General features: G+C 26.2%; 2 protein-coding genes across 3 annotated transcripts; one reads left to right on the top strand and one right to left on the bottom strand.

Annotated features, from left to right (window-relative positions):
* Nucleotides 1-2,892: 2,892 nt before the first annotated feature.
* Nucleotides 2,893-4,271, bottom strand: LOC142645690 (uncharacterized). The gene has a single exon (XM_075822608.1). It carries the CDS (start codon nucleotides 4,135-4,137, stop codon nucleotides 2,893-2,895), a length of 1,245 nt encoding a protein of 414 aa, XP_075678723.1. The 5' UTR covers nucleotides 4,138-4,271.
* A 2,096-nt stretch (nucleotides 4,272-6,367) lies between these two features.
* Nucleotides 6,368-16,138, top strand: LOC113792164 (QRFP-like peptide receptor). 2 transcript variants are annotated; one of them, XM_075822558.1, is made up of 8 exons: nucleotides 6,368-6,435; nucleotides 6,916-7,266; nucleotides 7,331-7,612; nucleotides 11,797-11,984; nucleotides 12,071-12,328; nucleotides 12,964-13,068; nucleotides 13,204-13,441; nucleotides 14,650-15,623. In XM_075822558.1, the coding sequence occupies exons 1-8, from the start codon at nucleotides 6,411-6,413 to the stop codon at nucleotides 14,685-14,687; spliced, it is 1,485 nt and encodes a 494-aa protein (XP_075678673.1). In that variant the 5' UTR covers nucleotides 6,368-6,410; the 3' UTR covers nucleotides 14,688-15,623. The 2 variants fall into 2 exon arrangements, with proteins under 2 accessions (XP_075678673.1, XP_075678672.1); XM_075822557.1 differs by having other exon boundaries at nucleotides 6,396-6,435; nucleotides 15,489-16,138.
* The last annotated feature ends 356 nt before the right edge of the window (nucleotides 16,139-16,494 follow it).

The following is a 16,494-nucleotide window of genomic DNA, read 5'->3' as shown; positions in this document are numbered from 1 at the left end:
TTAAATTTCTTCTTATTTTTTTCATCACTTTACTTTATAGGGAAAAATAAACGTATGAATGCACGAAGTTACTGATTGCAACTAAAAATATTTTATTAGAACTTTGAACGTTTTATAATTATTAAAATATTCGATTAATAGAACTAAACTGTTCTAACAATCTCCCCCTTTAAATCAAATATTTTATAAATTTAAATAAAAATTTTTTCTATACATATTAAAAATAATTTTTCGTTCAATGGTTTGGTTAAACAATCAGATATTTGTTCTTTTGTTGGAACGTAATTGATATTATATAGTTGGTTCGTCGAGAACAATTCAATTAGCTTCTTCACCTCCAAATCGAAGTATCTCGATTTCTTCATTGAATTCGATTTTTTAATCAAATGAATTGCAGACTGATTGTCACATAAAAATTTAATTTCAATATGATATTGAAGCCAATTAAAAATATGCAATAGAAATTCAGCAATACGATAACCTTCTAAAATGGCTGTAATTTCGGCTTCACAACTTGAAATTGAGATTTTTCGTTGTTTAACACTTTTCCATTTAATTGTTGATTCTCCACAACGTACAATAATACCAGTTGTTGAGTGACGAGAAGTACCTTGACCAAACGACGAATCAGTATAGACTGACAAAGTTGAATTTAATCGACCAATAATTAATTTCTTATCAATGGTTCTTGATAAATATCTTAAAACCATTTTACAAGCAGCAAACAATGATTGTGTAGGATTTTTAGAAAATCGCGATAACCAATTAACAGCAAATGATATGTCTGGTCGAGTACGATTAGCCAAATACAATAAGGACCCAATAATTTGTTGAACTGGTAAATTATTATCAATTTCTTCATCATCAGATTGTAGATATAATGATGCCATAGGTACACGTGCTGGTTTACATTCAGTAAGATTATATTGTTCAAGAATTTTTTTGATTGATTCTCCTTGCCAAAGTTCAAAATGATTTGGTTTTTCAATAATTTCTACACCAAGGAAATCATGTACTTTTCCGATGTCGGTGACTTCAAATTTTGTTTCTAGTTGTTTTACAATATCAGACAATATATCTTCATCTGGTCCAACCATTAGAATATCATCTACATAGATGAGTAGAAGAATATCATTCATTTTAAAGAAACATTTGTCCGAGAGACAACGTTCAAAACCAATATATAAAAGAAATTCTGTTATTGTATTATACCATGCTAATGGACTTTGTTTTAGACCATAAAGTGCTTTTTCTAGTTTCAATAAACCATCATGCACAAAACCAGGTGGTGGTGCTACAAACAAAGCTTCTGATAATGGTGCATTTAAAAATGCTGTACGTATATCAATTTGTCGATTTTTATAACCAAAAGTTTTTGCATAAGAAAGTACCAGATTGACTAAAGATGGTTCAGGTGTTGGCGATGTAATTTCAGAAAAATCAATGCCAAATTTTTGTGTAAAACCTTTCGCCACTAGACGTGCTTTATAACTACCATTTCTTTTCCTTGTAAAAATCCATTTTGTTGGTATTATTTTGCAATTTTTATCAAATGGTACTTTTCGAAAAACTCGATACTTTTGCAATTGATCAATTTCATTTTGAATAGCTTTCTTCCAATCTTCTGAATCTGAAAGGCTTAAAGCTTCTTCATAAGTTGATGGTACTACAAATGAATTGATACACTTATAGCCATAACGTATTGGTGGAATACCAAAATTTTGACGTGATGATCGTCGAGGAAAAGAATTTTCAACAATATCAACTGTTTCATTGCTTTCTGTGATATACTCTGGAATAAATTCCGAATCATCTTCATTTACACTGTTAGTTGTTGTTTCTTCAAAAGAATCAGCAGAATTTGATGAGGTCAAATCTACATTCTGTGAATTCAAATCATTGATGAATGGTGATGAAAAATCACTAATACTTGATGAAGACAAATTTGACGATGATGATATTTGTTCAAAAAACATTTTTGATTCATTAAATTTAACATCATTCGTAACAATAATTTCATCAATTTCTGGATCAAGCAGAACATAATTAACTATTGATCCACTATAACCGATAAACATTAATTTTCTTGCTGTTTCATCTAATTTTGACAATCGTTTCATTTGATTTTGATGAACATAAGCTACACACCCAAATGTACGTAGATGACGATAATTTGGTTTTTTATTGAACATTTTTTCATAAGGCGACAATTCATCATCACGAATCCATGAATTGATTAAATAGATCGCTGTAGCCATTGTCTCAGCCCAATATTTTTTCGGTACATTAGCAGAATTGAGCAACGTTCGAACAGTACTAAACACAGTTCTATTCATACGTTCTACAATTCCATTCTGTTCAGGTGAATACCCGACTGTTGTTTCATGATCAATACCTTTTTCAGAACAAAATGCCTTGAAGGTATCATTAATAAATTCACCTCCACGATCTGTTCTAAGACGTTTCACTTTTGTTTTAAAACATTTTTCTTTTTTCAAAATAAATTCGATTAATTCATTTGTTGCATCTGATTTATGTTTCAACGGAATGCCAAAACAAAAACGTGAAAAATGATCAATAATAAGCATTGCATATCTGCTTCCACCACAAGATAATTCTGGTGCTTGCCATAAATCAATATGTAACATTTCAAAAACACCGATATCATCATAAACCATTTTAACTTTATGTGGCAAACTTACAGATTTATTCATGCAACAATCTTCACATTTTTCATTTTTGAGATTGATTTGAGGTTCAACCTTATTAATTCGTGAAAGAATTTTCGTGCAGCAATGTCCTAAACGTTTATGCCAAATATTACAAATTTTTGGTTTTGACATTTCTGATATTATCCAAAGATCTTGAAAAAGCATTGCTTCGATGACAATATCATTTTTTTTTAATTAATGCACGTTCTTTACCAAAAAATATTTCATAATCATCCAAAATTAATTTGCGAATTGAAATCAAATTTGAATTAAAATTTCCATAAACAACATCTTTTAAAAACAATTCTGTTTCTTCAGTTGGTTTAATAATAACATCACCAACCAATTCAGATTTAACAACATCACCACTGGCAATTTCAAATTCTATTTCTTTATAAATAGGATTAATTAATTTGTCACCTTGAATTGTTGTATGTGATGTACAAGCTGAATCAAGAATCCAAATATTCGACATATTATCAATTCTTTTATTAATTACCGATTTAGCAACACGTTTGATGAATGTCTTTGGTGTTGTTGATGACGATGATGATGTTGTTGATGTTGATGGCGAGGACGATTGAACATTTGAAGAAATTTTAGATGATGATGCAGTTTTATTTTTATTTTCATTCCAAAATTTAATACGACATTCTTCAGTTTTATGTCCAATTCTATTACAATACGTACACTTGATGGTGCTACGCTGAAAATTTTTGTTGAAACCGTTTTTCTTGAGTGTTTTCGCACTTTCAAATGTATTTTTAACAGTTAGAGAATTAATTTTAACATTCTCATCATATTCAATAAAGAGATTGATTATGTCTTTCATTGAACAATTTTGACGTGAAACAATACGGTCAGCCAATTGATCGAATTTCGGTACACTTCGTAACATACCAATAAAAACGACACATCTATGTTTGTCGCTATATGTGCACCAATCTGACTCTATCGCTTCAAAACGAGCAATAAGTGTTTCAAACCAAACTCGTAATGGACCACCTGTATATTTGCAGGTTGACAATTCCATGTATTTACGAACTGCTGTCGCAAACGTGTCTTTCTCGATCTTCGCCATATAAGACCAAACCTCAAAAACGGTTTTGCAATGATCGATTATTTCAAGTTTGCTTGGTTCAAACATTAATCGAATTGTACCTAGACAATTGTCGTAGGATTTATACTCCGGATCAGTTTGTGGTATTTCACTTTCAAGGAATCGAGAGTAACCACATGATTTAAATGCCGATTTTACAGTCGACAACCAAGATTTAATATTAGATCCATTATATTTCGTGACTTGATTTAGAACAAATGAATCATGTCCTTTAACACTTTGACTTGGAATATGATGTCGTGTTTCAATAACCTCAAGTCTCTCAGTAATTTTCGAAAGAATCTTAACGATTTCTTCGTCAGCCATGTGGAAAAATAAGCACACGTAGCTCTGCTACCAAATATAGGGAAAAATAAACGTATGAATGCACGAAGTTACTGATTGCAACTAAAAATATTTTATTAGAACTTTGAACGTTTTATAATTATTAAAATATTCGATTAATAGAACTAAACTGTTCTAACATACTTTACTTTGCTGGTGTTTATATAATCGATATTTGGGAATTTTTTTCGTCATTCTTATTAACGAAGATGATGATGATGATGAAAAACAATCCGAGAGGAAAAAAATTCTTAATACAAGCTATGAACGAATCCAATGAAAAAAAAGTAGGCAGACAACAGAAGAAAAAATCTAATCAAAAATCAATTCAAACTTTGTTTTTTTTTTTGCTTGCTGCAGCCAATAATTCTCTCGTTTTTTTTGATATGTGTTTTGCATTCATAAAAAATATTAATTCCATATTTTATTTTCATGTTTCTGTGTCGCTGTTTTTATGGATTTTTTTTCTCTCGTTCATTTTCATTTCAGGGCTTTTTTTGGCTCAAAACAAAATAGTCGAAGTAAAAAATGACGAAAAAAAAAATCTTTTTATTATTATTTAAGAGTATTTGTTGTCGATTTTTTCTGTTGTTGCCATTATTAGATTCAATAATGATGATAAATTTCAGATGAAAAAAATCTCTCTCTCTTTTCATATTATTGATCCACGATTGATTCGATGATTGAGAATTTTTATTTCTATGTGATTGTCGTAGTCAATTGGTCGATGATAATTTAATTTCATCAATGTTTGTTCTATTTTGTGATTGGTGTGTTGGTTCATCATCATTGATTTTATTTTCATTTCATTCTTTATTTGGAATTTTCAAAATTTTACTTTTATTCGAAACGTAAATTCAACATGAAATTGAATTTACGTTTCTTTTTGTTTATTTTAATTTCACATTGATTTTTGTTTTTTTTTATGCTGTTTGAATTTCTATTATTTTTTTATTTATTTAGTTTTTCTGCCTAAATGTTAAATACAATTAGAGAACATAAATACAGATTCCATTAAAACCATAGAGAAAGAGACAAGTAATTTGTTTTTTGGTATTTTTTTTCTGTTGAAGCACTTATTCTGTGTTATGCAACAACACAGAATCGATAAAAATATATTCATTTATTTTATTCTGTTTCATTGGAAAATCAATTTGAAACTTATTATTATTATTATGCATACATCCATATACAACACATTCAACTAATAGAATAACTTTATCATTAATCCAAATTGTAAGTTTGTTTGTTAGTCAGTTAGTTTTTTTCTGGTTAAGTAATGTTTTTTTTCGGTAAGCAGCATATGTTTGTAATTATGTTTGTTTGTTACGGTGAGCATAATTAACACCCACACACACACGTACGCATATTTTCTATAAATTAACAGAGGAAAAAGAATAAGTTAAAAGAATCAACATTAATAGTAAATAATGGACATGATTTTCAAGAAGAAAAAAAAGTTTTACGAATAAAATTTTCCCATCACAACATCGTCTGTCTGAGATAAAACAAAAATTCAATAAACTTTGGATAATCATGTACATAAGTGTTACGATCATTAAATTTTCAATCCTTTATTTTGCTTTAACCAGAAAAAAAACAATAAGTATCCAAATGTTAAACATTATCTTTGTGGATTTCTTTCGTAATCATCATCATCATTATTGATTGTTCAAATTCAATTGCCAATTCATTTTTATTGTTTGTTTTCCAAGGAAATTTGCATGTATTTAGTTTTTCATTATAATGTTGCTGTTGTTTTATGCTAATTGATTTTTAATTATCAATCTAGCTTCCGGTTATCGAAAAATTTTAATTAATATTTCAACAGAAAAATATTTGATCAAAATATCTAACGATAATAACCAAAAATAAACAAATCTTTTGTTTTTTTTTCTGTAAATAATCTTTTCAACGAAAATCATCAATCTTAATATCATTTTAGCCGCATCATGATCATCATAATCGATCATTGCATTTCATTTCTCATTTTCCTTGTTGTCGTTTTTATTTCATCATTTTTATTTCATTTTTACCCCACCTTTGTTTTCCGAAAAACAAAAATGTCATGGAATATTTTTTCCCCCGTATTTTCTATTTCCTTCTTTGTAATGAATATTCATCATCATCATCATCAGCATTTGGAGTTTTTGCATTTTGCACTCACGCAAATATTGTTGTTGGTCTAATGAATATCATTTTTTCCCATCACTAAATCGTTTTGTTTTGCTTTTTTGGTTGAAAAAAAACAATCAATGAAAATTTGTCATTACACACAAGGTAAATTGAATTTGGGATTTTTTTACACCAACTACATTAGTTTACAAGGCAAACTTTACCTGAACAACCAACAAAAAAAAAAAGATTTGTGATAAAGAGTTGCCAAAACAAAACAACAATCCATTATCTGATCATCATAACATTGATAAACAAAATGATGATGATGATGAAAATAATTGACAACCAACAGAATAACAACAGCCAAAAAAACAAGCAAACTTTTTTTTAGGAAAAGAAAATATTCATTAAAAAAACATGATAATGATAATGACTTATTCTTTTTCTCCTCTATGACCAGATGTATTTTGTTTGTTAAATTTATTGTTTCTGTCAAAAATTCTGTACAACTTTTAATTTTGTTGTTGTTTTCACATCATGTTTTTTTTGTTGGATTTTGACTAAAAATAGATATAATTTAAATTTGTTGAACAAAACTTTTATTAATAAACTTTGTTTGTTTTGTTCACTTTTTCTCTTTAGTTTATTTATTTATTTATTTTTTGATAATGAGCACTTATCAATTATCATCATTATTTTTTTCAAACAATGATAATGATGAAACAACTACAGAATCAATATCGGCATCGACAACGACAACGACGGCAACATTCTTATGGCTGACGAATGATATTGTTAATCCATCAACATTGAATCCATTATTATTATCATCATCATCATCATCATTTAAATTTAATCAAACATTTCAACAACAACAACAAAATTATCAACATCATCATCAAAATCGTTATCAAAATAATCAAAATTATAATTTATTAGAATGTCAAGAACAATTTTTTGATATTGAAAATTTTACCGATCTCAATTTTCCAGGTAAATTTATTTATATTTTTAATTAAGTTTTCATCTAAATTATTTGATCATTGATTTAACAAAGGTGAACGATTTGAAACAAAAGCATTCGGTTTGGATGAATATTTCAAAATAACCATTTATATTATTGCTATTATAGCATCAATATTTGGAAATTCAGCCGTTGTTCTAAGTGTTTTAATGAAACGATCATTACGTGTTACGGTTAATTTATATTTAGCTAATTTAGCTGTTGCCGATATATTAATCTGTATATGTTGTATGTGGGTACATTTAATCAATCATCTAACAGCACCAACATATGTACTTGGTCCATTTTTTTGTAAAATTAATTCATTTGCACAAAGTAAGTTTTCAATATTGAAAAAAAAACTTTTTTCAATTTCCTTGTTATTTGTTTATTTGATTTGTTTTCATTAAAGTAGTTTTTTCATTTTCTTGGGAAAAAAATAATTGATTAAGCTAAAAGACAAAGACAAAGATAAAGATAAAACTTTTTAATTGTTTGCTTTCAATCAACTTTATTTTTGGATTCCAGTATCCTGTTGAAACTTTTTTGGTTTGTTTGTCTGTTTAAATTGAATTTTCGTTTTTTGATGATTGTTTTTTTCTGTTCACTAAGTAGTTTATGATAATTAAAAGGATGATCTAATAGTGTTAATCAATTGAGTTTGATCTTTTTAATTTTTTCACAGACAAAAAAAAACATTGCAAATTTTTGAAACAAAAGAAACAATGTTTCGAATTTCGCAATGACTTTAAAAAGGATGCAAAAACAAAAGAAAAAGTTTTAAAAGAAATTTGAAGAGAATTTCAAAAAAAAATTTTTGAAATAAAAACATTATGTAAATGACCAATGAGTTTTACAAAATAGGTTTTTGTTAATAGGTTCTGTACAATTTTTTATTGTTTTTTTTGCTCGAGAATTACTGTAATGAATTTGACAAAAAAAATAAACACCATCATTATTCAGTGAAATAAAACTTTTCATCATCATCATTATAATGAACAGAATGGATACAGATTCCAAAATGTTAAATTTATGTCAATGTTTGTTTGTTTCTTTAGTGTTTTCCTTAAGAAAATTACAAAATGAAATTGAAAATTTTATCGCTTCATTTTCTTTTGTGTTTTGAAATTGAAATTAAAATTTTTTTCCTTCCAAAGTTTTTCAATTTGAATATTTTTTTTGATTGCCTCACTGGCTTGTATTGTCCATTATTTTCGTTCCAATATAAATATCCCCCTTTTCAAACATTTTTCAATAAAGATGATGTGTAAATTGGTGTAAGTTTTATTCTTTTGTTTGTTTGTTTATTTGATTTATTTATTCATTCTTCTCTTTTATCGTTTGTAAATTACATTTCAAATTTGAAAATCTGTTTTTGATGTTTGTTTTGTTTGAGAGTTTTTTTTTCTCCAATTGAAATTGAAAAATTGTTTTTCATCAAACAAACAAACAAAATTTCACAAAAACATATGATGTCTGTGTCTCTGTGGGTATGTAAATGATTGAAATTCAATTCAATTTTTTTTCGCAATGATGAATCCAGGAATTCGGAATTCTAGATTTTTTTTTCTTCTTTTGAGATTTCTTCTCCCAGTTTTTTTTTCTTTCTCTCTTTGAAGAAAAACATCCCAAATTCATTGGAAATGTTTTTGATTTTGAATTTGGTGAGAAAGAGAGAATGATGAATGTATGACCAAAAACAACAACCGATTAATCGATTTAAATATTATATTCATATAAAGAATCTATTCGAAAAAATATGATTATGATGATGTCTGTAAAATACATTCATTTTTTTTTCTCTCGCAGACATCATCATCATCAAAAACAAGCCCATCTTCTATTACGAATTTGAATTCTATATTGAACTCAGGCTGCAAATCGATAATGGCTATAGATTTATGGATAGGCTTTTCATCAATGAATGAATGAATGAATGCAAACAAACAACCGAATGAAAGAACGATAATTATAAAAATTGACAAATTGGAAAATAAAAATTTTCGAAAAAAAAACTGATGATTATGGTGAAACATTTGGTTACCACTTTTTTTTGTTGAAGTAATAAAAACAACATCCTAAACAGAATTATATTCACAAGAAAAAAAACTAATAATAAATGGCTTTCAAACGAGAGAGAGAAAATAAAGTAAATTGAAAATAATGGTTATATCATGATGATGATGATATGATATGAAAGAAAGAAAATAATATCAAACTGTCAATGATCCAATCATAATTTTTTTTCCATTTCTTTCTTTGGTTGATAATCATAAATGGATCGATTCTTCTGTTCATTTTTTTTTTCTTCTATATTTTATCATCAACAACAATAACAATAACCATCAACAGCAGCCATATAGTTAATAAAAATGAAAAAAAAACAGTCAATCAGAATGATGATTTTATTTCACAGTTTTTTTTTATTGATTGATAGATTGATTGATTTTTATCTTTGTTATCTTCCTGTTTCTGTTTGTTTTCTTTTTCTTGCAAAAAAAAATGATCCATATTCAAGTCATCACTATCACTATCACACACTTATTTCCTATCACTTTATCTCGATTTAATCACACACACACGCAGTGATAAAATAGTTTTGAATTTATAAATAAAAAAAAGCCATTTCCTTTTCCTAAAATAAAATGAAATAAAATCTATAGATTCGAGTATTTGATTCTTGGTTCTAGCTTTTGCTTTTCTTTTCTGTTTTTTGATATCCATTAATCCGATTTTGTTGTTGTTGTTGTTGTTGTTGAAAACCATTTAAAAGTAAAAAAGAAAATGAAAAAATCTTTCTTTGAAACAAGCATTGAAATTTCGTTGAATTTAATATGAAAGAAAGAATTGTGAAGAAAAATATCAGAGATTCCAAATGATTGAATGAATGTCTGATCCATTTTCTTTGTTCATTGTTGTTGTTAATGTTGAAAATCAAACAGAAAAGAAATATGCATTCATCATTTTAACATTCAACATCTTCATCATCATCATCATCATCATTCTTCTAACAAAAAAAATTCCAATCCAATTCGTCCAAACAATTCAATTTTTGATAAACATTATTATCATTATGATTATGTAACAAAACAAATATGAAATGTAAATTAAATAATATTATATGATGATGATGATGTATATGTTTCGAAATTGGATCAAATCAGATGGAACAGAATAAAACAACAACAACAATCTCTTTATATATGATGAACATACCAACATTATTATTTATGGATGATAATTTTTCATTTTGAGTTTTGTGTTTCAAATGTATCATTTTGGATTTTTTCTGTTGTTGTTGTCGGAAACATTCTTTTTCTTTTTTTCTTCTTTTTGATGATGAATATCATAACTAAATCAAATTGATTTGTTTCATTTTTTTTCTTCTTCTTCAAAATCTAAAGATTTTTTGATACATTTTTTTTCTGTTGTTGTTGTTAAAAGATATCGATTTATTATGACGATGATAACAATGATAACAAACAATGATTAACGATTGAAATTTTTTTATTTTTCTATATTCGGATGTTAAAAATGATAGTTTTATTTCGGAAATATGAAAATAGCTATTCTGCTTCATTTCAAAAAAAAACAAAATGTAATTGAAAATCGATCAGAAAAATTCATAGATGTTAAAAAATGATAAAAGAAAACTAGAAAGATTGCAATTTTTTGAATAGCTACTATATAAAAATAGTCACATATTTCACAAAAATTCTGTTTGATGTCAATTCTGTTGTTGTTGTTGTTGTTATTATTGTCAATGACCATTAAGAAATATCTATTTGCTGGAAGAAATTTCCAAACAAAACAAACGAAAATTCAATTCAATTCAGCGATTGTTCAATCAAGAATTCTGGAATTTTGTTTTGGTCAGAAAAAAAATGTTTTTTTTTTCAATTAGAAATTGAATCTGATTCTGTTGCCAAAAAATTGGAGAAGATTCATTTTTTTAATAATAAAGAAAGAATCATTGGTTATTCAAAATTTGTTTCGTTTCATGTTTTCGTTTTTCTTATTTCTTTGCAAACAAATTATTATTATTTTCTAATGATAATAATTTTCATTTTAGATTTTGATTCGGAAATTTTTTTCATTTCATTTCAATGATTTCCATGAAAGTGAGAGTAAGAGAGAGAGAGAATATCGGAATTCGATCAGTTTTTCCTGTTGTTGTTGTTGTTGTTATCTAGCCTATTGATAATCGATAATGATATCGATTGATTTTCGTTTTTTTTTGTTTTCTTTCAAATTGATTACTTTTACTATTCACTGGAAATCAATGAGAGGAAACAAACATTTTACCAAATGCAAAATGCAAAAAAAAAGGGAAATCCAATTAGGATGGTCATGTAGCTTTGTTTTGTTTGTTTGTTTTGTTGTTGTTGAAGAAATATCGATTAAATCGATTGATTTTTTTTCATGGAATTTTTTTCCCTTATCATATTTGGATTAAAATTTGAATATTTTTTTTTTTGTTTGTTTGTTTTCGTTTTCTTTTTCTTTGAAAAAAAACCAAGTGACATGTTTAACATCATCAGTATTGTCATTATCAGCAATTGCCTGTGATCGTTATATGGCTATAATGTATCCATTACGTACACGTGTTACAAAACAACGTACCGGTATTGTCATTACTTGTATTTGGATTGTATCATTAATCATATCGATACCATTTTATTATTCTCGACGTTATGAAACAGTTAAAGTATATAAAATTTGTTTTTGGATTTGATTTGATTTAAAAATAATCTAATTTCAATCTTTCTTTTTTTTCTTTGGATATCACAAAAGTGGGTAGATTATACACAAACAACCTGTATGGAAGATTGGCCATATACAATGACATATTCAGAAAATGATGGTGTTTGTTATAAAAAACATACAATGAAAACATTTTATTATACATTAGTTACAACAACATTATTTTTTGTACCAGTATTAATAATGATAACAGCATATTCAGCTATAATTCTAATATTATGGGGTAATCGTTTACCTGGTGAAGCAAATGAAAGTAATTTAAGACATCAGAAAAAATCTAAAAGAAAGGTAAGAATATATTCTATATTTGTTTGTTTCATCCAAAAAAAAAAACATTATTCATTTCTATTTTTGTCATTTTCTTCAATGAAATTTGAAGCTAAAAATCAAAGTGATATTAGAAAAAAACAAAAGAAAGTCGAATCAATTTTCATATATTTTGTGTTTATTAAGCAGAATTTATTCGATTCATCAAAAATCTGTTACCACATATTTTGCCACATTCAAACCAAAAATATTAAAACAAAACAAAACAAAAAAGAGAACAGAGATTCTATTTATAAACCATATATTGTCGAAGACGATGACTATAAGAATTTCAAAATGTTTGACTTAAATTTCCCAATAAAAAATAATTATAATTATATCAAAAGATTTTTCATTCAAATTACAAAACCAATCATATTCATTGAACAATGTTAATATAAAGATGATTATGATAAGAAATGTTGGTGAGAAATCATAAGTGTGTGGGCATCTATAGGCTAAAAATATATATAAAAAATATCAAATGGCATCCATTTTCTTCATTTTTTTTGTTGTTCATTAATATTTAGAATTGATAAATTTTTTACTGAATAATTAATAATGATTAATATTTTTTTCTCCAATTTACAAAAAAAAAATCCAAAAAAAACTATTAGGTAATCAAAATGGTTGTTGTTGTATTATTAGTATTTGTTATATGTTGGCTACCCTTACAATTGATTGTATTATATTCAATTTATTTTCATTCAAGTAATGAAATGGTAAGATTTATTTATAAAAAAAAGTCAATCAATATTGATTAATTAATTGTCTTGGAATTTTATATTCTATTTTTTTGTTTGTTTGTTTTGTTTACTTTTTTTTTTGTTTTGTTTCTATATTGGTAATAATCGTAGCTACCAAGCTGGTTTGGTAATCTGATATTCTATTCATATTTTATTGCCTATTCAAACAGTGTATTCAATCCGATTATTTATGGTGGTTTTAATCGTAATTTTCGTGATGCATTATATAAAAATGCATTCTGTCAAAGTTTATGGTGTTTTAATCATAATAATAATAATCGTAATGATATTGGTGGTAATGGTATTGGTACTGGTGTTGGTGGTGGAACACGTAAGTGGCATCAGCCTCGTAAGTTTATTCTTTTTTTTTCGTTATTTTTCTTGTTTTGTCTTTTAATTTATAAAATTTCAGATTCTTTTTCAAGTTATTTTTGGCTTTTTTTTTGTTGTTTGCATTTGAAGCATGTGACTTTATGTTTTTTTTCTCTTCAATTCTTTAGAAATTATTTCATTTCATTTCATTTTCTTTCATCGTCAGTGATTCTTTTTTTTCATGTGCTGCATCCTTCCTTCCTTTTCTTTCGTTCATCTAACAAGAAAAAAAAGAAATGAAATAGAAAAAAAAACAAGAACAAATTCTGATAACCAACCATCATCATCATCATCAAGATGATAGTAGCCCTAAGGGAAAACAGAATCAGAAGAAAGAAAAAAAAAACAAACCAAAGACTAGCCTTATTTTTTTTCATTACATTATTTATTCATTATTATTATTTTATACATGACAAATACAGAATCAAAAAAAAAAAAGAGAAAAAAGAAAGTCAGTAATGGATAGATAGATAGGATGAACTAAATGTCAAAAAAAAAATTATTTTTTTTAATCAGAAAATAAAAATGAAAAAAAACCATAAATTCTAATAAATGTCTAATGCCAGAAAAACGGAATTGAATTGAATGGTGAATCGGTGAATTAGTGAGAAAACATTTTTTTTCAGTAAATTTTATCATCATATCCATTGTGTAACAGATGTTTTTTTTTTGAAAATGATATTTTTTTTTTTTTTTGTTTTCATTAGATATCATTGATGTTTGTTCATTTTATGTATTATATAATTTCTTTAGGCGAGTTTTTTGTTTGTTTGGTATGTGAATGTGATGTAATGTATATATGTAAATCACTTATTCAATTTTTTTTTTTTTTTTGATAATTTGAATTAATCTTATGTAATTTTACAAGCATGTATCCAATTCGCCGAAAAAATGTGACAATGTAAATTTTTTTTCTCCCTGAATGATCGAATTAGTCGAATGTTGTATTCAGTTTTTGTTTTTAGTTTTACGTACAGAATTTTAATTTTAGATTAATTTTAAATTAAATTAAAATTCCATTATTTCATTCATCAATATTAATTATATTTTTAACCGAAATAAAAAACTGAATATATTAATTTATCTAGTGTAGAACCGTATCTTTGTTTGGTTTGTTTTTTTTTTTTTTTGCTATTTATAAAATGTTTTCTGTTTTGTTTTGTTTTTCTCAATCATCCAAAATAGGTTTTACCGATGTTGCTCATTATTCTGATCATCAATAAAAATTTTTCCATTTTTTTTAATATGAAAAATGCATTCAAAATTCTTCCTTTTCTCCTTTTTTTCTACTAATAATTCCTACCAAAATTCATCATCACCACCAAAGTGTCCTGATCCAATATTGTTGATATCTCCATATCTCCAGCCTGAATCACTAAAATGCATCAATTTTTTTTTAATTTTCCTGGTTTTTTTCAAATAACTAAAAATTAATTAATTTAAATTTTATTCCATAATTGAAATGAGAAAAAAAAAGAAAAATTTATATCTATTCCATCAAAAAACTACTAAAATTAATGAATGAATGATTGAATGAATTGAATGGAATTGAAACTGAAGTAACTAAATTTCGATAAATTTTTTTTCCTGCCTTTTATTTTCATCAATAATACATTCATCATGCACACAAAAACCATACACACGGAGAATTCGTGCCATATAATAACTAATCTAATTGATGTTTTTCTTTTTTATTTAATGAAAAAACGGAAAATTTCATTTTCCGTTTTTTTTTCTACCCCCGTTGTCAATTTGCATCGAATAATAATGTTCCTGTGATATAATTTCGAAACGAATCGAAATAACGAATCTTTTTTTCTTTTCTCATTTTTTTCAAATCTTTTCTTTTTTTTAAAAAAATTTATTCAACCCGAAAAAAACACACATCTTAATTGAATATCTTTTTTTTTGTTTCTGCCTTCTTTTCTTTCTACCCATCAATCCTATCATCATCATCATCATTCGATATACAACAACGAAAATAACGACAACCATATCAATATCTAATTAATATTCAAATATAGATTCATCATTATCGACCACTATTGTAACAACCGTACAGCAAACAGCAACAACAACAATACCAAATCGTAATGGTATTTGTAAATTTTTATCTAATAATAATCATTTAAATAAATGTTCATCATCATCAACAACAACAACAACAAAAACAATGAATAATAATCAAAATGATAAAATAATGATGAAAAAAAGAAAGAAAAATCATCATTATATAAAAATGTCAACATTAACAACTTGTTTGAATGATGATAATGATAATGATAATGATAATCATACTGACGACGACGATGATTATGATGATGATGATGATGATATGAATAGTAATATCGATAAACGACAACAACAACAAATAATCAAAGATTCAATTGTTGAATTAATTGATCAAAATAATGATTTATATGGATTGGAAACAATGAAAACTTCTTTCGTATGATAAATATACATGTATATTTACGAACAACAACACACACACAAACATATTGTAATCATCAATTTTTATTCATTTATTTTTATTGTTATTCCATTCAGTTTTTTGTTGTTGTTGTTTCCTTTTCCCCAATATGTTTCTTATTGATTTGTTTTTCGTTTTTTTTCATATATTTTCTAATAATAAAATTTTTTTTTGAAAAAATAAATGATTTCTTATTTTGAACATCAGATGGCGATACAACTTTCTTCAAATCTTTTCCATGATTTTATTCGCGAAAATCAATATATTTTAGCTGTGATGATAAATAAGATGATCTTGTCATCCGTATGTAGAGGTCAAATCAAATTGGATAATACAATTTGGAAGGATTCATTCATTTAATTTATCATCATAAAAAATCAAACAGAAAATTGGCTGATTGTATCCGCATATGATTGTTTTTGCAAAAAAATTGAATTTGTTTTTCGTTTTTCTTTTCCAATAGGAAATGAATGGATTCGATATACTGTGTAATCGAATCAATACAAATCACGATAATAATGCGTGTTTTATATGTGATTAGCGAATCTTTTTTTTTT

The sequence above is a fragment of the Dermatophagoides pteronyssinus genome, unplaced genomic scaffold, assembly GCF_027571235.1.
Source record: "Dermatophagoides pteronyssinus isolate colony J.1.1.1.1 unplaced genomic scaffold, Derpt_VIB-CSIC_2022.12 sq0018, whole genome shotgun sequence".
Classification (NCBI taxonomy): domain Eukaryota; kingdom Metazoa; phylum Arthropoda; class Arachnida; order Sarcoptiformes; family Pyroglyphidae; genus Dermatophagoides; species Dermatophagoides pteronyssinus.
This window is presented reverse-complemented; position numbering and strand designations above follow the sequence as displayed.

Bases quoted from the DNA above. Each gene is read 5' to 3' on its own strand.
- LOC142645690 (XM_075822608.1), bottom strand. From the start codon at position 4,137: ATGGCTGACGAAGAAATCGTTAAGATTCTTTCGAAAATTACTGAGAGA.
- LOC113792164 (XM_075822557.1), top strand. From the start codon at position 6,411: ATGAAAATTTGTCATTACACACAAG. The intron at 6,436-6,915 runs GTAAATTGAATT...TTTTCTCTTTAG, and splicing joins AATTTGTCATTACACACAAG to TTTATTTATTTATTTATTTT. The intron at 13,442-15,488 runs GTAAGTTTATTC...ATTCAAATATAG, and splicing joins ACGTAAGTGGCATCAGCCTC to ATTCATCATTATCGACCACT.